Genomic DNA, 22,545 nt, shown 5'->3' on the forward strand with positions numbered 1-22,545 from the left:
AAAATAACATTTACGTCTGGAATCCTCGTGTATATCTGAGAATAATGAAGGACTGATATTTGTGTATGTGAACTGTAGACAGTGAACTGCTAACTTTGAACTGTGTGCACTTGGAGACACACACAGGCACACACACATCCCTGTGCTGCTGTCTGTTTACACCATACAAAGAATAATATTTTCCTGGGATCGCTTTGGCACCATAAAACTTTATTTGCACAGTTTTATGTTTACTCGGTTTGCCTGGGCCAACTCTTAACTTTTTCTGCACTCTCTTGCGGTGAAACATATTTACCGCGAGTGTTCGGCTTTCATGTCTTTTTGCTAATTGCACAGCTGAGGGTCTTGTCCTTTCCTCACCCGACCCGATTCCAGCCCCCCTCCCATTCCTCCCCATCACCACCACCCCAATCTGAAACCCGATACCTCAATGTTTTCACCAGCCTTGTTTTATTTTCCTTAAGGCGGCATTAGCATATATATTAAAAACAACATCGGCGTGTGACGTACAGGAGAGCCCTAGTGCGGTTTAGTGTCCTGATGTCACAGAACTTACAGGAAGTGCCATTTCACACCTTCCCAAGTGACGCAAAAAAAAAAAAAAAAAAAAAAGTACAACCACAAGGTTTTATTAACACACTCCAGGATTGCTCAGGGACTGTGGACAGTAAGTCCAGTTTTCCAGATCAAAAAGCTCTGGAAAGCACGGCCGTGTTGTAGCTGACGGAGGCAGGTTTCTATTGGCAGCTACACAGGGCGCTCTATTCAGGTGCACGGGTGTGTACAAGAGCGAGCGAGGTTTGAAGAAAGAGAGCGAGTGGGTGAGACAGAGGGGGTAGATGGGAGATTACATGGATTGGCGTTTTAAACAGAGAGACCACCAAAGATGCAGTTGCTGAAATACCACTAATTACTGACACTATGCTCCTCCTCGCTGTGACCCCCCCACCCTCCTCTTCCAACTTGCCCTCCACCCCCACAAGCCACCAACACCCGTCCCATCAACCCCGAACCTCCCGAGCTTTGTAAACAACCACTCCTACATGCAAACAAAAGGCCCAAAAATGCAAGTGGCGCTTTTAAATGCCAGGGATTTCCTAATCCCTTCGTACTTTTTTATACTTTGAAAGAGTTGCTGTTTCTTTCTTTCCTTTCGCGATCCTTTCTTTCACTCTTCATGCACGGGCTAATTCATACACGAACAGTCGCCACGTTGGCTGTGCTTGTTTTCTTGAAGGGAAAAAAAGACTAGTTTAATTGAAAGCTCTTCCATCCTGTTTTTTACCGAACAGGGACTCTTTATGATTGCCACCCAGAGCTGATTTGAGACAGTTTGCATTCAGTGGCAAAGCGAAACTAGCGTTAACCCAAATTGGCTTAAATCTAAATAGTTTTGGGCGAAAAAAAAAAACACAAAAAAATAATTGACAAGTCTATGATCTCAGATAAAAAGCATGCAATGTTTGCTGAGGGATCTTTTAGTCACGCATGTAACACTTGCAGTGAGACACTTGTTTCTTTGGGAATCATTACATCTACATTCATCACTTTTCTGTTAATTTGTTGTACCGGGGGCCTGTTCAGGGTCAGTGAGCACCTTTAGGGGTCTGACAACACAAGTTTCTGCTTTTGCTCAACACAACAAAAAGCAGCAGCATCCAGCCCAACACCACCCGCAGGCAGAAGCGGCTCACACTCTGTGCATTATGTCTATGACAAGCCCACTTTTAACCCTACGGACAAAATCTCATCTTTTGTTTCTACACGCTGAACATCTAGACCACAAAATGCTCTGGGTAGAGCCAATCTGTCTGACATTCTAGACTGCGGATGCTTCAGGACAACTGCGCAGAGCAGTCAAAGCTTTGTATGCTATATACATACAAATTAGGCGTCATTACTTTTTCCCTGGTAGAAACGAACACTTTTATTCAGAAGGTGTTTGTTAAATAATCTAAAGTGACAGTAAAGGTAAAAAATCAAATCAAATAAAAGTTTATTTTCTGATCATCAAAGGAACTGAAATCATTATGGTCTTCTTTAAGTCATTGATAATGATAAGAAATGTTTTCTGAGCCGAAACGTAGCATAATAAGCATAAGACACACTAAGCCGATGTCAAAGGACTAGCGATGACGAAAATGCACCAAACGAACATCAGCCGACTGAATGAGAATGTACATTTGATGTCTGTGTCAGAAAATATACCCAATACTAGCAAGAGGCAGTATTTTCTGAATTGTCATTGCACAAAGAGGAACTGGAACTAGTGCTGCACACATACATACCAAAAACAAAATCAAAAAGCATTTATGTACTATTTTCACAGTAGTTTCTCTTTTCCAAATACATCTGAAAATCCATATCATTTGCAAATATTTGTGACAAATAACAGCTTTCTTCTTTGTCTCATGACTTGCACTGCTTGCCTAGTTTCATTCCAGTTTTTGTTCTTGCGCTCCGTGTCATAGCTCGACAGCCAATCAGAGCGTTCTTTTGATCAGCTAAATCAGACTCAACTCAACAATGTGTGGAACACACCAAACAAACTAGCCTGACAAATGTTCAGTGATGACCCAACGTGGCTAACATTTGGCTTGCCGTGTACTCGACCTTTAAAATAAAGGATCACATAACAGCACTAAAAAAAATTATTCAAAGATGATTCCTTGGATTAACTTTTTTTTAGTTAAGTGGTTGTAATTAAAGTATTTGAGCTGAATTTAAACAAACAATTTTGCAGAAATAATTTTTTTTCAGTGAGTGAAGTCAACCATAATTCAGCTTTGCCATCACACCAATTAATTACTTTAAAAAAGTAAAAAATTATATGAAAATAATAAATTACAATTTTACTGTACACTGAAAAAAAAAAGATTTCTGCAAAATTGTTGCAAACAATTTATATGGGTTGACTTTAAACAAACAAATGCAATTTTACAATGCTAAACTTAAAGTGTTTGCTTATATTCAGCCCAAATAAATTGTTGACAACCACTTAACTTAAAAAATCAAGAATTTTTTTTTTCAGTCTATTGTTCAGCTTTGCAACATTGTTGAGCATAAGGAGACAAAATATCTTACAAACCCTAAACTTTCGACTTTTCTATCTCTAAAACTCAACCACCTCCTGATATTTTCATGTACTTCATTTGCGCTGGAACCATGCTAAAGAAATAGCTCACCCAATAATAAAAATGTACTGTCCTTTTACCTGCCCTCACATGGTTACAAACTTTTAAGGATTTCTTTCTTTTGCTGGATGCAAAATATGATATTATAAAGAAAGCTGAAATTTGGTGGCCACTGACTTACTCCCATAGTAAAAAAAAGAATACTATAGTCAGTGGTTACAGGTTTCCAGCTTTCTTTCGAATATATTCAGGATGAACTATTACATTTGCATTTAAGACAGGACAATGCTACTTCAGATTCAATGCAACCTGTAGACTTAAATGCTCTGTAGTTATACATGTACTATAGCCTCAAATGCATTTCTAATCACATTATCACAACAATGTATACAATGTATTTTATGCAATAATACTTAAATATCCATAACCATTGAATATTATATGATTGCTATACTGCACAAGGAATACGCTGCTGGCTGCCTTTCATACAGGCTCTTTTTATTCATGCAAAAAAGTTGACAGTTTGTTCTTTTTCAAAACCATTCCCAAATGACTCTTCAATGCTTTTCCTGTAGCAACATAATTGGGTTATTTATTTAGTTAAATACTGCAGTTTATTAGTATGTTGTCAAATATGATTACATTTCACCGTTCAAAGAATGCACCACATTACTTTCGTTAAACATCCTGTCTGGGTTTGATCTACAAATAAATGACCCATAAAAAGGCTTTTCCCTGCATCACACTCTGCTAAACAGTCAGAACTACTCACCCTTCTTCAATAGTGACTCCGTTCATGATGATGGAGTTGGTGATCTTCACCTTTTCCTTGATTACAGTTGATGTGCCAACATTTGAGCGCTTGATTGATGTCTTGTCCGATATCTGACAAGATGGCCCAATTATGCTGTCACTCCCAACCTAAATAAAAGAGATGACATCATTTTTTATGTATTCTAATGGAAGAAAACCTTTTTTTACAAAAACGTTAAAGGGATAGTTTAGCCAAAAAAATTAATTCTGTCATCATTTACTCGACTTGTTCCAAACCAGTTTGAGTTTTTTGTTCTGATATTTTGAAGAATGTTGTAAACTGATAACCTTTAGCATCCATAGTATGAAAAATAAATAGTATGGAAGTCAATGCTTAGTGTTTTCCAACATTCTTAAAAAATATTCTTTTGGGTAAACTATCCCTTTAAAAGAAGAATTTTGCTGAAACCATGGTACTTAATTAATCATAAATGTCAAGTCAATAGCTGCTGGCACTTTTAGGAGGCAAACAAAAATGACTACCTTACCTTACGTCCTGACAATGCATTAGGACCTTATGACATGAACCATGCAAGAAGCCAATTGTGATTTCTAGCATTATACTTCTAATTCATGGCCTTGTGAAGCAATCTTGAGTGACCCAATCCACACTGGTGCGTGAGCTTTCATATGTAAGGTTGAATTTGTACAATGGGTTGGGGGATAAATATGTTATATAGCTTATCAAAATGACACTTATTGTATTGTAGGAAAGATTAAAATTAATATAATGATGTTGACTAAATAAAGGTGTTTCTTTTCAAACCAATTTTCTGATTTCAATTAATTTCTTAATTTATTATTATTATTTATTTATTATTATTATTATTTTTATTATTATTTCAAATATTTTTTATTGTTATATAGAGTATCTATTACTGATTTTATGAATCATCAAATACCACAGTTTTAGCCTTAAAACCTAGATGTTATACAGAAAGAAAATAAAGTCTGGAAAGCTTGAAGGTGAGTAAATTTGATTTGTGAATGAACTAGGCCTGTTTAATGAGTTTTTAAAGAACCCCTAAACCACAAAACAATATGTGCTCATTTAAAAAAGAATGAAATTCATAAATCACCTGAGAGCTAAACAAATAATAAGATTTCCATTGATGTATGCTTTTTTTTTCGGATTGGACAATATTTGGCTGACATACAACCATTTGAAAATCTGCAACCTGAGGGTTCAAAAAAATCTAAATATTGTGTAAATCACCTAATGTGCCTAGCAATGCACATTATCATTCAGTCATTTTACTTTAATTCCCTTATTTATCAGTGGTCGCCACAGTGGAATGAACCACCGATTGAACCAGTATTTGTTTTATGCAGCAGATGCCATTCAAGTTGCAACCCAGTACTGGGAACAATGCACATTACTAATGAAAAATTGAGTTTTGATATATTCAGAGCAGTAAATGTACAAAATATCTTCATGAAGCATGATCTTTATTTAATATTTTAATTATTTATTTGCAAAAAAGAAAAATCTATCCTTTTAACCCAAATATTTGCCAACAAATATACCCGTGCAGCAATGTATTGTGATGCAGTGTCACATACAGGAATCAACATTTGAAATGGATCATTACCTTTTATCAATGTTGTCCTAAAAGCAAATTAAAAAAAACTTTTCTGATTCACTTCAAATGTTAACTACCATATATTATTTCATAGCCATCATGTTTTTTTAAGTATAGTGGCTTGTCTATGGAACTCACCAAAGAGCGTTCCGAGACCACCGCAGTTGGATGGATTGGAGGTTCCTCAAACAACTTTGGAACCTAAGAGATGAGGACAACCATCCCACAATTCAGTGCAGTCATTACAGCTGAACTGTGAGCAGATAGCCTTATTTACAGTACTACTGACAACAGCTCTTTTAATTTGTTCTCACCACACGATTGGCCTCTATGTAAGCGGCGAGTGTATTGACGCGATAACACATGCCGTCCTCCATGATGTGAACATAGCAGCGTATTTTACCGCCATGGTAGGCTTCGCTCATGTCTCCACGATGATCGTTCCAACACGACCTCTCCCGGGCAAGCTGTAGCAGCGCCTCGTCTTTACTGGTGCTGAGGAGATCTGTGGAGGCATGTGCGAGTTTGTGAAAGGTCAACTATTATTATGTACACTTAAGATTCTGGTAAATATCAAATGTGCCAATGCAAGTCATCACAGGAGGAAGCTTACCCATATTGATGTGAGCTTCCTGTTGCTTTTGATTCTTCTCTGAATCCTCGGTGACATGTTGGGAGTTTAGAGACTTTGAGAACTGCTTACGGACCAAATACGGCACTAATTCTCCTCTGATTGAAGTGACAGACCTAGAAAAAGAACTGTTTTTGAGCTCAAATTGTGTATAATTTTATTTGATTAATTATTGTTTAACCAATTAATTCAAAGACATTGGCATTTACAGTTTGCATTTACATTTGGAGGTTTTTATATGCATACAAACATACAGAAAAAAATGTTAAAATAAGAAAAGAAAAACAATTTACTGTTTGTTATTCTAATAGATTTAAAGTCAAAGTTAAATTTTCAGCATCATTACTTCAGTCTTCAGTGTAATCCTACAGAAATCATACCAATAAGGCAAATTTTCTGATAAAAATACAGTGATTGAGTTTTTTAGTTTTTTTTGAAGAAATGACTTTTTTGTTTTTATTAAAACAAATACCAATCTAAATTCTAAGAAACATGAGAAATAATGAGCTCCAATTTACATATATATTATAATAATTTAAATAATCAAATATCATCAACAACTATAATCCATCTTCAGTGTGATCCTACTTAAATCATCCTCATATGGCAAGTTTTCTGATAAAAAGATTGTCATTTTGAGCTTTATTTTTTGGTAAAAAAGAAAGTTTGTCAGAATAGCTTGTTATTTACTTTGTTGAACAATTAAAATACAATATTTTGTCAAATATATTATCTTGTAACATAATTTTGATTTCTTAACTTAATATTACTGTATATAAGTTTATTACTTCTGTGTTGTCAACAATTAATATTACATTTTTTTAAAGAAAATTAACACTGGTTTTCTAATAAAAAACGCTCTAAATAGTAGCATTTATATTGTTAATTGGATGGAATACTGTTGTTGAAAAATCAAATTTTTAAGTGGTACAGAAATCAGAGAGTGAAATTCAGTAACTTTCAAGACCTTTTTTAAGTCTCTTTCCATACATCTTAAGATCTCATTACCACTTTGGGTTTCCCCCAGTAACATTGGCGACATTTTAATGTACAGTATATTTACTAAATACTGCTTGTAAGAAACTAATCCTAAACTGATATACTCCTATCATATACTGAATTACTCATATACTGAATAAAAATGCTAACTAGCACCTATAGAACTAGATTCTTTCGACTTTGTAAACTATAGAGCACCTAAATATTCCTATAAAATTTAGACAAATTTTAGCACCCAACAATAAATTTGAAAATCAAAAATGATACAATATTTAATACCTTGTAAAAAAGCATTTACGTCTTTTAAATATTCTTTTTAAGGGTCTTAAATTTGTCTAAATTGATTTATCAGCTTTTTAATACTTTAAGACTACAATCCAGAGAAACTGCAAATTTCTAAATGCACGATAACAAATAAGTTAGAATCAACTGTCCTTAATAACTCTAATGCTAATATGAAATGTGAAAAAGCATTAAAAAATGTTTAAATAAATCTGACACGGATCAAGTTTGTTTTTTCCAATGCAAACTGTTCTTTAAAATGTTCAATAGTCAAATAAAATCCATCCAAGAGAAGTAAAATCACAGATAAATACTTAAATTTCTAATCTAAAATCAAATTAGGGTCTAAAGAAGGTTGAATCATGGTTTAAAAAAATCATGTATGCTTGAGGAGCAATTCAACATCTATGCCACCTCCTTCAACTGCTCCCTCTCTCTCTCTCTCTCTCTCTCTCTCTCTTTATTTTCTTTTGGGGAAGATTAGAATTTCCATCTGAATGCAGACAGAGAAACAACAGTTACTATGTCCATTTTCTCCTTCAGTACTTCATGGCACTGCAGGCTCAAGGGCGACAGAGAGGGAGAGAGAGAGTGAGAGCGAAACGGAGGGAGGGAGCGAGGGATGGATGGGGGGAAAAAAGAATGTGAACGAGAGAGAAAAGACAGCATAAAAAAAGTCAAACTACTTTGATGAGGGGGAAAGTGGGGAGAGAAGGGGGGAGCAGATTAGATGAAATGATATTTATATCAGGGGGAGAGCGAATTAAAATGTCAAAGCCTCACGCTTTTCTGAAGTCTGTGAGAGGGAGAGGACCTAAGAGAGGCCATGCACAGCAGCACTTTACAGCGGGCCGCCTGGCCTCACAATGTCAGTTACAGGAGCACAAAGGGGAGCGAAGGGGCAGGGGAACGGAGGACTATTGGAGAGGATGAATGGAGAGCGGAGAGACTGTAGAGACACAGAGCCGCTCCGGGATTACAGACACTGCACACACTAAACCAGCTCTGTGAATGTGCTGCTGATGAGCTGCTTGCTATTAAGAGAAGGAAATCTTTTTTTTTTTTTTTTAGGCTTTTTTAAACCCAAAATAATGCTAAACTTGTATTTAAAAAGTTAACTTTCACTTTCAAATGAAAGAGATTTAATAAAAGCGTGATGCATAAGAAAATGCATTGTAAAATAAATAAACTGGCTTTTGAATAATATTTTTATTCATCAAAAGAAACATTTACAATCAAAACTAGCATTAAAACAATTGTAATGCTACAAATAAATATATATCTTTTTAAAAAGAGTTACTTTAAAGTAAAATGTATCATTTTATACAAAATTATGAAGCAGAACTAAAATGTTTCAAACGCTGATAATAATAATAATAATAATAATAATAAAAACCATTATTAAAGATCGAGTGACAAAAACAATTGATCATAATGGAGCAAAAATTCAGTATATTAGAATGATTTCTGAAGAATCCTGTGATATAGAAGGCTGGAGAATGGGAATAATTAACAAAATATATTGACATAAAAATATTTTAATTACAAATATTTAAAAAGGAAAATATTAGCGCTGGGTAAAAATTAATTGTGATTAATTGCATTTAAACTAAAATTTGTTTTGACATGATATTTAACATATATATATATATATATATATATATATATATATATATATATATATATATATATATATATATATATATATATATATATATATATCATAATCATATATAACATGCGCATAAATTTAATTGGCATCTTTAAATGGAAACATAGCAATTAAGATTTTCAAAATGTTTTTAAGAAGTCATTTCTGTGCACCAAGGCTACTAGTTTTTTTTCCCCCTGATGCTTCAATTATTCAAAATAGGTTTGTAATTTTTTCTTCTATGTTTTAGTTCTTAAAATTCAAAATTCACTGAACTGAGCTAAACTGAACTGAACTGAACTGAACTTAAACACTAAAACCTGAACCACACTGTTCCAGTTACTGAACCACACTGTTCCAGTTACTATGACCATTTATGTGAAGCTGCTTTGACACAATCTACATTGTAAAAGCGCTATACAAATAAAGCTGAATTGAATTGAATTGAAAATTAACGAGAAAGCCAATAAATATATTGGGAAATGAGAATTTTCAGCATTATTATTCCAGTCTTCAGTCACATTTGTTCAGAAGTCAGAATATGCTGATTTTCTATTAAATTACCACCAATTACATTTGGTATTCAATCATTAATAACAACATATATTTATCAGTGTTGAAAACATTGTTTCGTGTTTCATAGTTTCGTGGCAACTGCGATAAACTTTAATAAATAAAAGCTGTAAATCTGTTCCTTTGTTACATTTGAATAGTACTACACTCAAAATTGTTTTGCCAAAAACTTTTGACCCATAATGTATACTTAAATGTGTGTATTGTGTACATATGTATCTACGATTTTATGCATTACATATAACTTTTCAATTCAAGTCATTTTAATTATAGAATTATATATTAATTACAAGCAATTATGTTTCAAGATAGTAAAGCAGGTTTAATAGTTTATTTAACAGTTTCAAAATCCTTAGTGGAAAAAAAGAGATTGTTCTACACCCAATTAGTCAATATTAGTATTTTAAAGTGTCATTATAAAGTATGTTATCATAAAAACAAAATGAGTGGAAGTTCATATTGCCAATGTTATAAATTAGCTTGCCTTCAAAATACCTTTTCTTGTTTGAAATTGTAGGTTGTTTTTTTGGCTTGCTCATAAAAGTGTACGTGCCAAATTCTTTGGCACAAATTGAGACTAGCAGAAATGGACACCTAGAAAGCTGTGAAACATATCTTACTTGTTGTGAACTAAGAAATCCACCACGGATCTCTTCAGGCAGTACAGGTGTGCATCCAGCAGGCCGGTCTTGATGAACATTCTGGGATGTCTGAAAGAATGAGAAATATTTATTAAAAAAAAAAAAAAAAGAGTCAGACAAAATGAAGGATGTAAGGCAATAGAGTTAAAAAAACATGTGGAAAGAGTCAAAAAAAAAAAGTGTGGAAAGAGTCTGTTGCTGCTCCAGAACAGCCCATGCTTGATGGCAAAAAGTCAAATGTATCAATTTCCACAAATATGTGAAACAGAAAAAAATTATTGACGCTGATAATAATAAGAACCATTAATAATGACTGAGCATAAATGATAATTGATCATAAAAGAGTAGCAAAGTAGCATATTTAAATGACTTCTAAAGGATCATGTGACATTGAAGACTTGAAAAATGTTCCAAACTCAGCTTTAAATCAAACAAATCAATGACATTTCAAACTGAAAACCTAAAAATACAATTGGACATCATTTTAGTGTTTTATTGTAGTTTTGAGCAAATAAATGAAGACTGGCATCTTGCCATGCAAATAAACAATCATGACAGTAAATGTGTGGAAGGAGGCTGTGGCCGCGCCAGAATAACACACGCTTGATAGCGAAACAAAGTAAATACATAACAGCTCTGACAAAAAAAGCACTGTAAGGCACCCTGCTACTCTGGTTTCCTCAGATGTTTTATAATTAGACTATATAGCTTGCCTTTATGTCCCGTGCAGTCTTTCATTTTCCTGTCTCACTCCCACTCTAATTGGTCTCTTTGAGGATCTATAAGAGAACTATAACGACCCCAAAATAAGAAGAGCAAGTCTAACACAAGTGAGGTGACATGAAAGAGAAAAAAATTAGATAGTATTACTGAACAAAAATTAAAAACCACAATAAGCTAAAAGTTTTTGATGAGTAGATATGTTCCATCCACCTATTTGTATGCGCAGTTTGAATTATTGCATTAAAAATGCTTGATGGAAATGCAAAGATTCTGAAAATGCGCATTAACTGAAATTTTTTTTTATTTGATGCGCATAACCTACAATGGAAACACTTTTACTTAACAAATTCTAGTATGTGCATTAAAAGGTCATGTGATTTTGTTATAAGAGATCATGTGATGATAAAAATGTGTGTGAATGGACATTCCAGCAGGCTAAGCACATTGTGTCTGAAATGTTCTTTTGGTTATTGTAAAATGCTAGTATTAGTGTTATTGTATTATTATTACACCTCCAGAATTGTCAAGAGCATCTTTGCTCCACGTCTGATGCTTTCAAATGCCACCACACATTCATTGCGTGTCGACATACTGTCTTCTGAGGTGCAAGCAATTTTTTTTAAATAAAGAAAAGATTCACGCAGCTTTTTATATTATTTATTTATTTATTTGATTTGATTTTTTAATAACAAGAACCAGCGTGTACAGTTTATTCACACAGTTTCTCCTACTGCAGCAAATTCAATTTTTACTGTTTAAATTTGGCGCCAGTTAATCAGGAGGTGACTATTTTGTTCTCTTTGGCCCCGGCACTGGCAGTTAAATGTGACCCAATTTTTGGCTCACATGTGACACAAATCGCATCTGTCTATGACCGTGTAAACATGAAAAAACATGTATTTGGATATTCGGAGATCGGTTTCAGGCCTCCTTCATATGGGAAAATAAATCAGATATAAATCGGATATGTGACAGTACGACTATCATGTAAACAGGCAGATCGGATTTATTGAGTCATTCCGTTTTGAACATCATTAAACTTGCGACAATGTGGTTTAATGACCTAGAAGGAAGAGCGTGTGTGGAGACGCCAATGCTGTAAACAACAACAGAGGAAACACGGAGGAGGAAAGTGGTCAGTCGCCACAATTTGCTCCCACCAGATCTGAGATCTCTCTCGTACCCACAAATTCCTCTGAATGGTGGAGGACACCATATAAAAACCATATAGGCAAAGTTGCGATGGCGGCCCTTTCCATACTCCTCCGCCTCAAAATCACTGTAAAGTTTGAATATTTCGCAGAGTTAAAAGCAAGACAATTTTTTCCATCGTGGCTAGTGTGGCGCAGATGCTAGAACCCGCCTTTACACATACACAACGTCATAAATTGTATGGCAAGTGTAAACACATGAATAGAATATGGGTCACAATTAAACGAACATGTAAACGGACAGGCAAAAAAAATTATACATAGGCAACAAATTGAAATTGGCCATTAAGAACAGATGATGTAAACGGGGCCTTTGACTCATTGGATGGAAATGCTGCTTTATTCACACATCTTATATGTGATATTCCAGTAATGCGCATAAATTTATTTAGCATCTTTGGATGAAAACATAGCTATTGTAAAACAGCTGAAACTATTTGTAAGGAATTTAGAATTTTAGATTGATTGGGATGATTCTGTAGGGGAGTGCATAAAATATAGAAAACATTTTACAAGCAAATTCAATAAAGAGGAAGACAGCAATTAAATAGTGTTTTACTGTTCATAATTGAATAATTAAATGTAAAATAATGCCTCAGTCTTTGTTTGATTTAAAAACACTCAATAAAAATTAATTGTTATTAATCTGTCAAAGTTACAAACAATACAATTTCTTATGCTTGAATGTACATATTTAAAACCCTCTCACAGTCACAGGCCATAAAAACACTTGCAAAATGGTGAATTATAATCCAGATTCAACATTGCGTATTCTCGTGATGTGACTATTGTGAGTGATCACATTGCGATATCGATGCTAAAACGATAAAATAAATAAATATATATATTAGGAAAAAAATATGATTTTTCAGCATTATCATTCCAGTCACGTTTCTTCAGAAATCATAACATGCTGATTTTTTATTAAATTACAACCAATTATTTTTGCTATTCAATCATTAATAATGACATATAATTATCAGTGTTGAAAACATTTCTTACTTCATAATTCTGTAGCAACTGCGATGAATCAAATGCTTGTTCAAACTACAATTCTTAAGATTTTTTGACAACCTAATTGTTTTATGTTCAATCCAATTAAATTAATTGAGTTAACTTACCCGATTTCAGTTGGGACAACCTAAATAAATAGTGTGGAACCCTGGAATGATTTCAGAAGAATCATGTGACTCTGAAGACTGGAGTAATGATGCTGAAAATTCACTAAAATAGGAAGTTACATTTTAAATCACATTCACTTTCAAAAAAGTAATATTTTATTGTAATATTGCAGTTTTTTAACAGTAAAAACAGCCTAGTTGAGCAGAATACACGTCATTTAAAAACCTTAATAAAATCCTAACCGTATGTGTACTTTATATACGCGTTTCCATTTTTTAACACTCATTTCCATCACGTCTGCCATGCTAATCTTTGCTGGATTACGTCTGCTGGCAACTGCTTGCGAGTAGTGAGATGTCAGGAGCCACGTTGGACCCCCCAGTCGGTTTTATAGCCTGCCATTGACATGAAAATGCTCCCGAAGCCCCTCCACAGGGCCACAAGAGGCCCACAAAATGGCTGCCCCGAGGCCTGAGTGATTCCCATGGAGAAAGAGACCAGTGCATCCTGGAGGACAACAAGAAGTGTCACGAAAGGTAAAGCAGACTAGACAGCAATGCAAGTTAAGCTGTCAGATGTGGGTGAGGATTTCCAGTCACATATACAAGCAAACCCATGAAGTCTGGAGAAAATAGGCTTTACTTCAAGAGGACCGGGTCAAGGTTTGTCTTAATGGCCTCCATTCATGATTCAAGACTAATCAAGCTGCAGTAGAAAGTATGAACATACAGGTTTGAAAAAAAGTGTGTTGAACAGCTGGAATTTAAAATAGATCAGTATTATGTAATTTTTTATTATAAGTTTAGTTAAAAGTTTTTATTTAAAACATAACTTTGGTTTAGTTATTTTAGTTACACTAAATGTAAATGAAACCCTTTTTTGGTTTTATGATTTTAGTTGACTATAAAGACATAGAAAGCATATCAAGTCTTTATCGGGTGAAGAACCATATACAGTTAAAAGCAAATTTTTTAGCCCTCATATGAAATGTGTGATTTAAAAATATATATATATTTCCCAAGTGATGAGTATTTCCAATAGTATTTTCTTTCTTTTGAATTTCCTTTATTTTTGCTGGAACAAAACTTTTAATATAAATATTCTGTTTCAGTTGGCTACCAAGTTTATCCAATAACTTGCCTAATTTGCCCAGATAACTTTATCACCAAAATGGCACTTTAAGCTGAATAATAGTATCTTACAAATTAGGAAAATATGACCTATTGTGTTGATGGTCAAAGACAAAAGAAATAAGTTATTTATTATAATATTATAGATTTTTCTTTAATTAGTTTAACTTTTTTTTTGCACCATAAAATTCAAAATTCTTGTAGAAACTCTCAGTTACTTTCCAGGGTTTCTCCAATGAGAACGTCTATTAGGGTTGAATTGAAAGTTAAGTGTCTACTTTAATGTCTGTCTTGCTAAAATTGAAATATCAAAATAGAACCACAGCAGTTACTATACTGTAATTAAGAATAAGATATATTTATATTAACAAATCAATAACACACTTATTCTGACCTATACTAATTAATTTTTTAAAATATTTAATCAAATTGAATATTTCTCAAGTGATATTTAATAGAGCGAGGACATTTTCTTTAATATTTTTTTTCTTCTGGAGAAAATCTTATTTGTTTTATTTCAAGTAGAATAAAATCATTTTAAAAGGCAAAAATTATTATCCCCCTCTACAGTGCTCAGCATAACGGAGTACACCCCATTTCGGAAATGCATATTTTATTTGTTTCTCAGCAAATATAGGTCATATATTTTGGTCCGTTTGTACAAAATAGTATTAAACAAATATATTTATTAAAAATAATGTTTTAGTCACAGAACATCTGTAGAAATAGGAAGATAATGCATTTAAATTCATGCAAAATATTGGGGGGAAAAATTACAAACAAAAAAATTTAAACAAAATTTTAGAAAAAACATTGTTTCTCTTGAACTTTGCCCTTTGATTTTTATTTATTTATTTATTTATTTTACCTAACATATACATTTGGGTGTACTATTTTTGGACCCTTTTCATAAGTTATTATGTTAGATAAGGTCCAGATTTTTATATCTATATATATATATAGGCCACTCAACTGAGACTGCCCTGCTCTCGGTCGTGGAGGATCTCAGACTGGCTAAAGCAGACTCTAAATCATCAGTCCTCATTTTGCTGGACTTGTCAGCTGCTTTTGACACTGTCAACCACCAGATCCTGCTATCTACGCTTGAGTCACTGGGCGTTGCGGGCACTGTTATACAATGGTTCAGATCTTACCTCTCTGACAGGTCATTCAGGGTGTCTTGGAGGGGAGAGGTGTCCAACCTACAGCATCTAAACACTGGGGTACCTCAAGGCTCTGTTCTTGGGCCACTTCTCTTCTCCATCTACACATCATCTCTAGGACCAGTCATCCAGAGACATGGATTCTCCTACCACTGCTATGCTGATGATACCCAGCTATACCTCTCTTTTCATCCTGATGATCCCTCGGTTCCAGCTCGTATCTCAGCCTGCCTGTTGGATATTTCACACTGGATGAAAGATCATCATCTTCAGCTGAACCTCGCAAAAACGGAAATGCTTGTAGTTTCTGCCAACCCGACTCTACACCATAACTTTTCAATCCAGATGGATGGGGCAACCATTACTGCATCCAAAATGGTGAAAACTTCTCTGACCACATTTCTAGAACTGCTCGATCGTGCAGATTTGCACTCTATAACATCAGAAAGATCCGACCCTTCTTATCTGAACATGCAGCTCAACTCCTTGTTCAAGCTCTTGTTCTCTCCAAACTGGATTACTGCAACTCTCTACTAGCTGGGCTTCCAGCTAACTCTATCAAGCCTCTTCAACTGCTCCAGAATGCAGCAGCACGAGTTGTCTTCAATGAACCTAAACGAGCACATGTCACTCCGCTGCTAGTCCGTTTGCACTGGCTGCCAGTTGCTGCTCGCATCAAATTCAAAACTCTGATGTTTGCCTACAAAGTGACTTCTGGCCTAGCACCTTCTTATCTGCACTCACTTCTGCAGATCTATGTGCCCTCCAGAAACTTGCGTTCTGTGAATGAACGTCGCCTCGTGGTTCCATCCCAAAGAGGGAAAAAATCACTTTCGCGAACGCTCACGCTCACGCTCAATCTGCCCAGTTGGTGGAATGAACTCCCTAACTGCATCAGAACAGCAGAGTCACTCGCTACTTTCAAGAAACGACTAAAAACTCAACTATTTAGTCTCCACTTCACTTCCTAATCTGCAATTGCCTCTTTGAATATCACACTAACTGTACAAAAAAAAAAAAAAAAAAACTACTAACACTTCCCTTCTTAGACTTTACAGACCTGAAACTTGCCTTTAGTACTTATTCATTGTTGCTCTTAGTTGTGTAAATTGCTTCCTTGTCCTCATTTGTAAGTCGCTTTGGATAAAAGCGTCTGCTAAATGACTAAATGTAAAATGTAAAATATATATATATATATATATATATATATATATATATATATATATATATATATATATATATATATATATATATATATATAAATATACGCTTGCTTGCCTAGTTAACCTAATTAACTAAGATAAGCCTTTACTTTGCACTACAACCTTTTCCCCAGCAGTCTCAGACTTTCAACCATCACTGTACACTCCCCACCTATAATAATGCACTGCAGCCATTACTTATGCGGGACGACCTGCTTTAAAACACTGAACAGGAGGTCCCTCTCTCACCCCACTGACATTTACGAAGCGAGAACCAAAGAGAACCATCTCGTCTTCAGAGCTTTACGGTTTCCCTCCAGCGCATGACACGCCGAGAGCCTGAAACGCAGCACTGTTTACTCACCCAGATCTCAAAAACAGACTCAGCGCCATCTGTAAATCAGAGTGTGTGCGTGTGGATACATTAGAAATAAATTATGATGACACGGTGGCTGCTGGATTCCTGAAAAGCAGGAAAAGTGCATGCGTGCAGAGACTGAGAGAAGCGTTCAGATGTTTTCAGCTACATATGGTAGCAATGTGCAATGCAGAGGGAGATCCAGAGGAGGTGAGGAGCCGAACAAAGGCATGACACACTGATTTATGGGAACACCCAACATGTGACATCATGGTCTGGCACCTGCGGGCAGGAGGACGAGTGAATCAGAGAGAATGAGAAGGACTGATGAGTAACGGATACAGATCAGTGTGCTTTCTGGATGAGGAATGAGTGTTAATAAGCGGGGGACAGACCAGACTGACAAATGATGAGCAACAGGTGTCTTTTATGGAGTGCGGACAATAAAAGAAACTAAGAATCTCTTTCCGATCAGAACACACACTTGGATTTGGTTTTCAGGAGTCTTCAAAATGTTACTTCTTAGTATTGTTCAGAAGTCTAGATAAAGTATCAAGTAGTGGTTTTCAATCTGGGTCCAGGGTCCATGAGGGGTGCTTGTAAAAAATTTTTAATGGTAACACTTAACTTTCAGGAGCAATTATCATTATTGGCTTATTACATGTCTATTATTGAAAAATTGGCTGTTATACGTATAAAGCACATATTCTGCATAACCTTTTCTACATAATTCTACCCAACACCGAAACTACTACTTTCATAACTGTTAGCAGCGAATTAGGAGTTTATTAAGTCAAAAGTCATTGTAATGCTTTATTAATACAATAATAGTACACTAAAATAAAGTGTGATCATTTAGTTAAAAAATATATATAAATAAAATAATTAAATTTCAAATATAAAATGAAAAACCCATTTTATCACATTTCACTCATGTGCTCCCAAACATGAAAATCTGCTGTTAACTTAGTCTCTCAGACAACTTCTTTTCTTCAGAAGAACATTAAAGGTTCAAGAAACTCTCAAGTACTTTTTTTGAGATTTTAACAGATTTGTGTGTGTTTAGCATCAGTTAAGACTAAGTTAGCATCTGTCAGCTTTTATTGTGGGGAAAACTGGATAATTTTGAGCTTTTGTCAGTTAATTTCATCTTGCAGATCTAAAATAATTTTTTGTATGGGATCAAAATCGGTGATGTAGCATGAATCTGCTAGTGGAGTAATGATGTGTCGGTTTTTCATTATTATTCATAGCTGAGATTTCTTATCCTATGAGAAAACCCTGCTTCTTAATTATTCATGAGAGCACATGTTTTCCGATGACAAGGCAGACCTGCCAAGCTGTGAGATGCGGCACACAGTATTTAGCCATTCATAAAGGGTTGTATGTGTTTGTTTTCATAATCCACAGGGATTGCATGGTTTCCCTGCAATACTGTCAGGGCGGATATAGCAAAGCTGTTTGTGTGTAGCAAGCATTTTTGTCAGGAGAGCTGTACGAGAATTGGAGAATGGCAGACTTTGTCTTTTATCAGTTGAGTTCGTTACCATTCAGACATATCGCCTATATCCGTGCTGCTGTATTCACATTTATGTAAAATCTTCCAGATTACAAACTAATGCTTGAATTAGATAGGGCAAGAGACCTGCTGCACTGCTATCCACTGTGTCTGCATTTACCCCTGGGAATTCAAGAGGAGAGAAGTCCTCCTCATTTATAGTGTTTATATAAACATGATCACATTTATAATAATATAACAAATTGGGGTTATGTGTATATATGATATTACGTATGAGGTATATATAGAGCAGGGCATTAAATTACTTGCTGTTTAATTCTTTACATATTAACTTTGTAAAGTATAAAATCATGGGTCTCCTCACGGTTTGTGTCAGATTTTTTTAGTCTGATTTTGTGCGCAAACTAACACTCTCCTTTTTCCCCCCTGCTCTGCCGGCCACACCCACTTCTCCTTCTGCTCTCAGCGCTCCACGCCCATCATGAAGCATTTTTTTTTTTTTAAATTCTGAGGTAGACTTGAACTGAAAGAGGGGGGTTTCATGACCCTTTAAAGACATTAAAAAGTGCTCAGGATTGTTTGAGGATTGAAATGTATTAATTTAAAAAAGTAAATAATGTTGATTCTTTCACAGACTAATTTAAATCCACACTTTGCTTCATAAGACCTCAATCCAATATATTTATATATATATACATTTAGTCATTTAGCAGATGCCTTTGTCCCAAGCGACTTGGAATCCATACAAGAATGGCTAAATATTCAAAGTCACTTGTTTTTGCTCAGAGAATTTAGTGCTAGAGTAGGATTTAGAGTGCTTTAATAGGTGGTTTTGATATTACTTACTGACAGGGCTCGAAATGAACCTTTTTGCTTGGTAGCACTGATGCTCTTAACTTTAAAAATTTGGTCACACAAGTCAAAATTTAGTCACACCCACCAAAATGTATGTGCACCTTTACTACAAGTTTTATATTAACAGATTTATTGCATTTGAAATCATCCTGACGATTAAATGAGAAATTAAATAAAACATATCACGCTTAAAATGTGTAACTTCAGTGGAAACACTGTTACCTGGATACTCTGCCACACAGACTTTACAGTAAATGGCTTTAGGAGTCTTATCCATTCTTCAAAGAATATTTCACTAATTACGAGCGCTTATTTGTAACTTTAGGTGGTTTCTAAAACAAAATCTGTCAGTGTGCTTTTTATTCTTTCATCTTCAGCACTCACATTTTCGCGGCTGTAGCTCCCGTCACCTGAAGGCAGAAAGCGTTGACTGATGATTGACAGCTGATATTAACCAATCCGTTTGCATTCAGTTCCAGAGCAGTGCGACAATGAGAAGAGCTTGGAGACAGGGCAAGCATTGCAGGATTTGTTTACTTTAGAAAGTGTACATGATGATTGTTTTAAACTATTCAGAGCACTGCGTTTCACGTTTTAAGGTGGAAAGATGCATTTCGCGTGAATGGCTCCTAAATCTGTGCATGTGGTAAACATTTTGCAGTGAAAACTGTTGCACAGCAACAACTTTATGCACAAATGGTCCCAAATATATTTTGAGGTTGCATGAATAAAATTTTGGGCGCATATGCGACCAAAATGTTCGCAATTTTGATCCCTGACCGGGGTTCACGTATTCTCTGAAGAGATGTGTTTTAGTTGTCGTTTGAAGGATAACAGTGTATCAGCAGTCAGAATGGGAATGAGAAAATCATTCTGCCAGCAAGGAACATTTAATGCATTAATTAACCACAACACATAATTCACATAACTTATCTGGGCACAGCAGGATCAAATCCAGCTTGTAGCCTTTTTCTTTCTACTCCCAATTATTTAATTTCTAACAATAGACAAAAAAAACTATATGCCACCTTCAAAAACATCTGCAAAAAATTCCATCAAAAAAAAAAAAATTCCCTCATTGTCTTTCAAACTTAATTTATGATGAAATATTTTAGTTTTTTTTTTTTATAATTGACACAAAAAATTATAAAAAAAATATAAAATAAATGTTAGCTTGCAATCTTCTCCTTTCACCTCGCATTATGTAACTTATTGTATTTGTGACTATTAAAGATAGAAAAAAGCAAAGTAATTTTAAAGCAGATAATCAAGACAAAACAAATCTGCTGTAAAACCAAACGTCTGCAACAGATTCCACAACCATAAATAATTTTCTGTTTGCTTCCTCCTCAAGCTGACAAGGACGACAAAAATCTCGGAAAGGCCTGTAGGGCTGCGAGTGACTCACACTATTAGTTTTAATGGCTTACTACTATAAAGCCCTGCACAAAGAGCGGCGTTACAGCGCAGTGAGGTCATATGTTACTCAATGTGCCATTGAAGGATCTCAACCAAAGTTATCCAGGATGGTTTAAGCCTGGATACCCCGCAAGACGGAAGGCCTTTGTTCTGCGCTCGCTCATTTGAATCGCCAGGGTAAATAACTAACAGAATGACAGTGGAGGAGAAAGACAGAAGCAGAGTCGGGGTTTGATGGGTTGGTAAATCTCAGCACAATACATATGGCTCACACCTTCCTCTCAAACATCCTCAGCCGGTCTGGAGAGTGTAACGTTTGAGCAGTGTATTTAGGATGAGGAGCTGGACTGTACGCAATGTTAAACACTGTTAAACATTTGTAGCTATAACAGCGAATGAGGTGTAATGTTAACATGCCTTTCTGTGAGCTGTCTGTGAAAGTGTACTGCTTCTTTAGCGGACTGAGAGATGTATACTTGTTTCCAGTTACAGCTGGTTTTCCTTGATTTATTTTTTAAAATGTTAAAATGTAAGAGCAATTTTCACTAAATTTGTCATGTTTGTGTGTGTTGAGTTTTGTTTTTATAAATCAAAATATTGCTTATGTAACCACAACTACACACTAATTATTGTACTATTACAAATTAACTGTATCATTATGAAACTTTATATATAGCTAATACCTTTCAAACCACTATGCTTTACCCATTTTTTTCAGCTAAAAGGTTAATCAATTAAAGGTAAAGAAAACTTATTATCATCACTTTTGAATTTATATATATTAGGGGTTGCACAGACATAGTTTGTTCTGTATTTTATCGAAAAATAATTAGCTTAAAGGGGCTAATAGTATTGTCCATAAAATGGCTTTTAAAAAAAACAAAATCTGCTTTCATTCTAGCTGAAATAAAACAAATATGGCTTTCTCCAGAATACAAAATATTATCAGACATATTGTAAAAATTTCTGTTCTCTGTTAAACATTATTTGGGAAATGTTTTAAAAAAGAAAAAATAATTAAAAGGCGGGCTAATAATTCTGACTTTAACTGTATATACACCATTATATATATATATATATATATATATATATATATATATATATATATATATATATATATATATATATATGTAGGATCATATGAGTGACAATGAAAGTTTCATTCATTCATATTTTGACATGATCACAAAATTATTTTAAACAAAAATGACTTGAGAAACATTTAACTTGTATTAAATATGCTGTCCATGCTAATCTAAATACAACCAAATAGCTAATAAAAACCGCTTTAGCATAAAAGCATATAAATAATACTTACCACTACAACAGTTCCATAGGGAAAGTGAAAGATGAATGTGAATCTGTAAAAATCAATTCCGCGTAAACTAGCATCACATGTGTGTAAATGTTTCACTGTGTTTTGCTACTAAACCACATAAAGAGTCAGGGAAACTGATCTCCAGAATGTTTTTCTCTCCCATTTCAACAGTCTTTGTCCCAAGAGACACCAGCAGTACCAGGACCACCAGTAAAATG

At 34.7% G+C, this 22,545-nt stretch overlaps 1 protein-coding gene across 1 annotated transcript in view; it reads right to left on the minus strand.

Annotated features, from left to right (window-relative positions):
* eif2b3 (eukaryotic translation initiation factor 2B, subunit 3 gamma) overlaps positions 1–22,545 on the minus strand; it is a 63,182-nt gene that overhangs the window by 10,002 nt on the left and 30,635 nt on the right. Inside the window, exons 6-10 of the mRNA NM_201074.2 lie at positions 10,287–10,376; positions 6,144–6,277; positions 5,845–6,035; positions 5,669–5,731; positions 3,907–4,055 (exon numbers count right to left, since the gene is read on the minus strand). Of these exons, the coding sequence (NP_957368.1) occupies positions 3,907–4,055; positions 5,669–5,731; positions 5,845–6,035; positions 6,144–6,277; positions 10,287–10,376 (627 nt within the window). The remainder of the gene's footprint in view (positions 1–3,906; positions 4,056–5,668; positions 5,732–5,844; positions 6,036–6,143; positions 6,278–10,286; positions 10,377–22,545) is intronic.

Source organism: Danio rerio, chromosome 2 (assembly GCF_049306965.1).
Source record: "Danio rerio strain Tuebingen ecotype United States chromosome 2, GRCz12tu, whole genome shotgun sequence".
Taxonomy (NCBI): domain Eukaryota; kingdom Metazoa; phylum Chordata; class Actinopteri; order Cypriniformes; family Danionidae; genus Danio; species Danio rerio.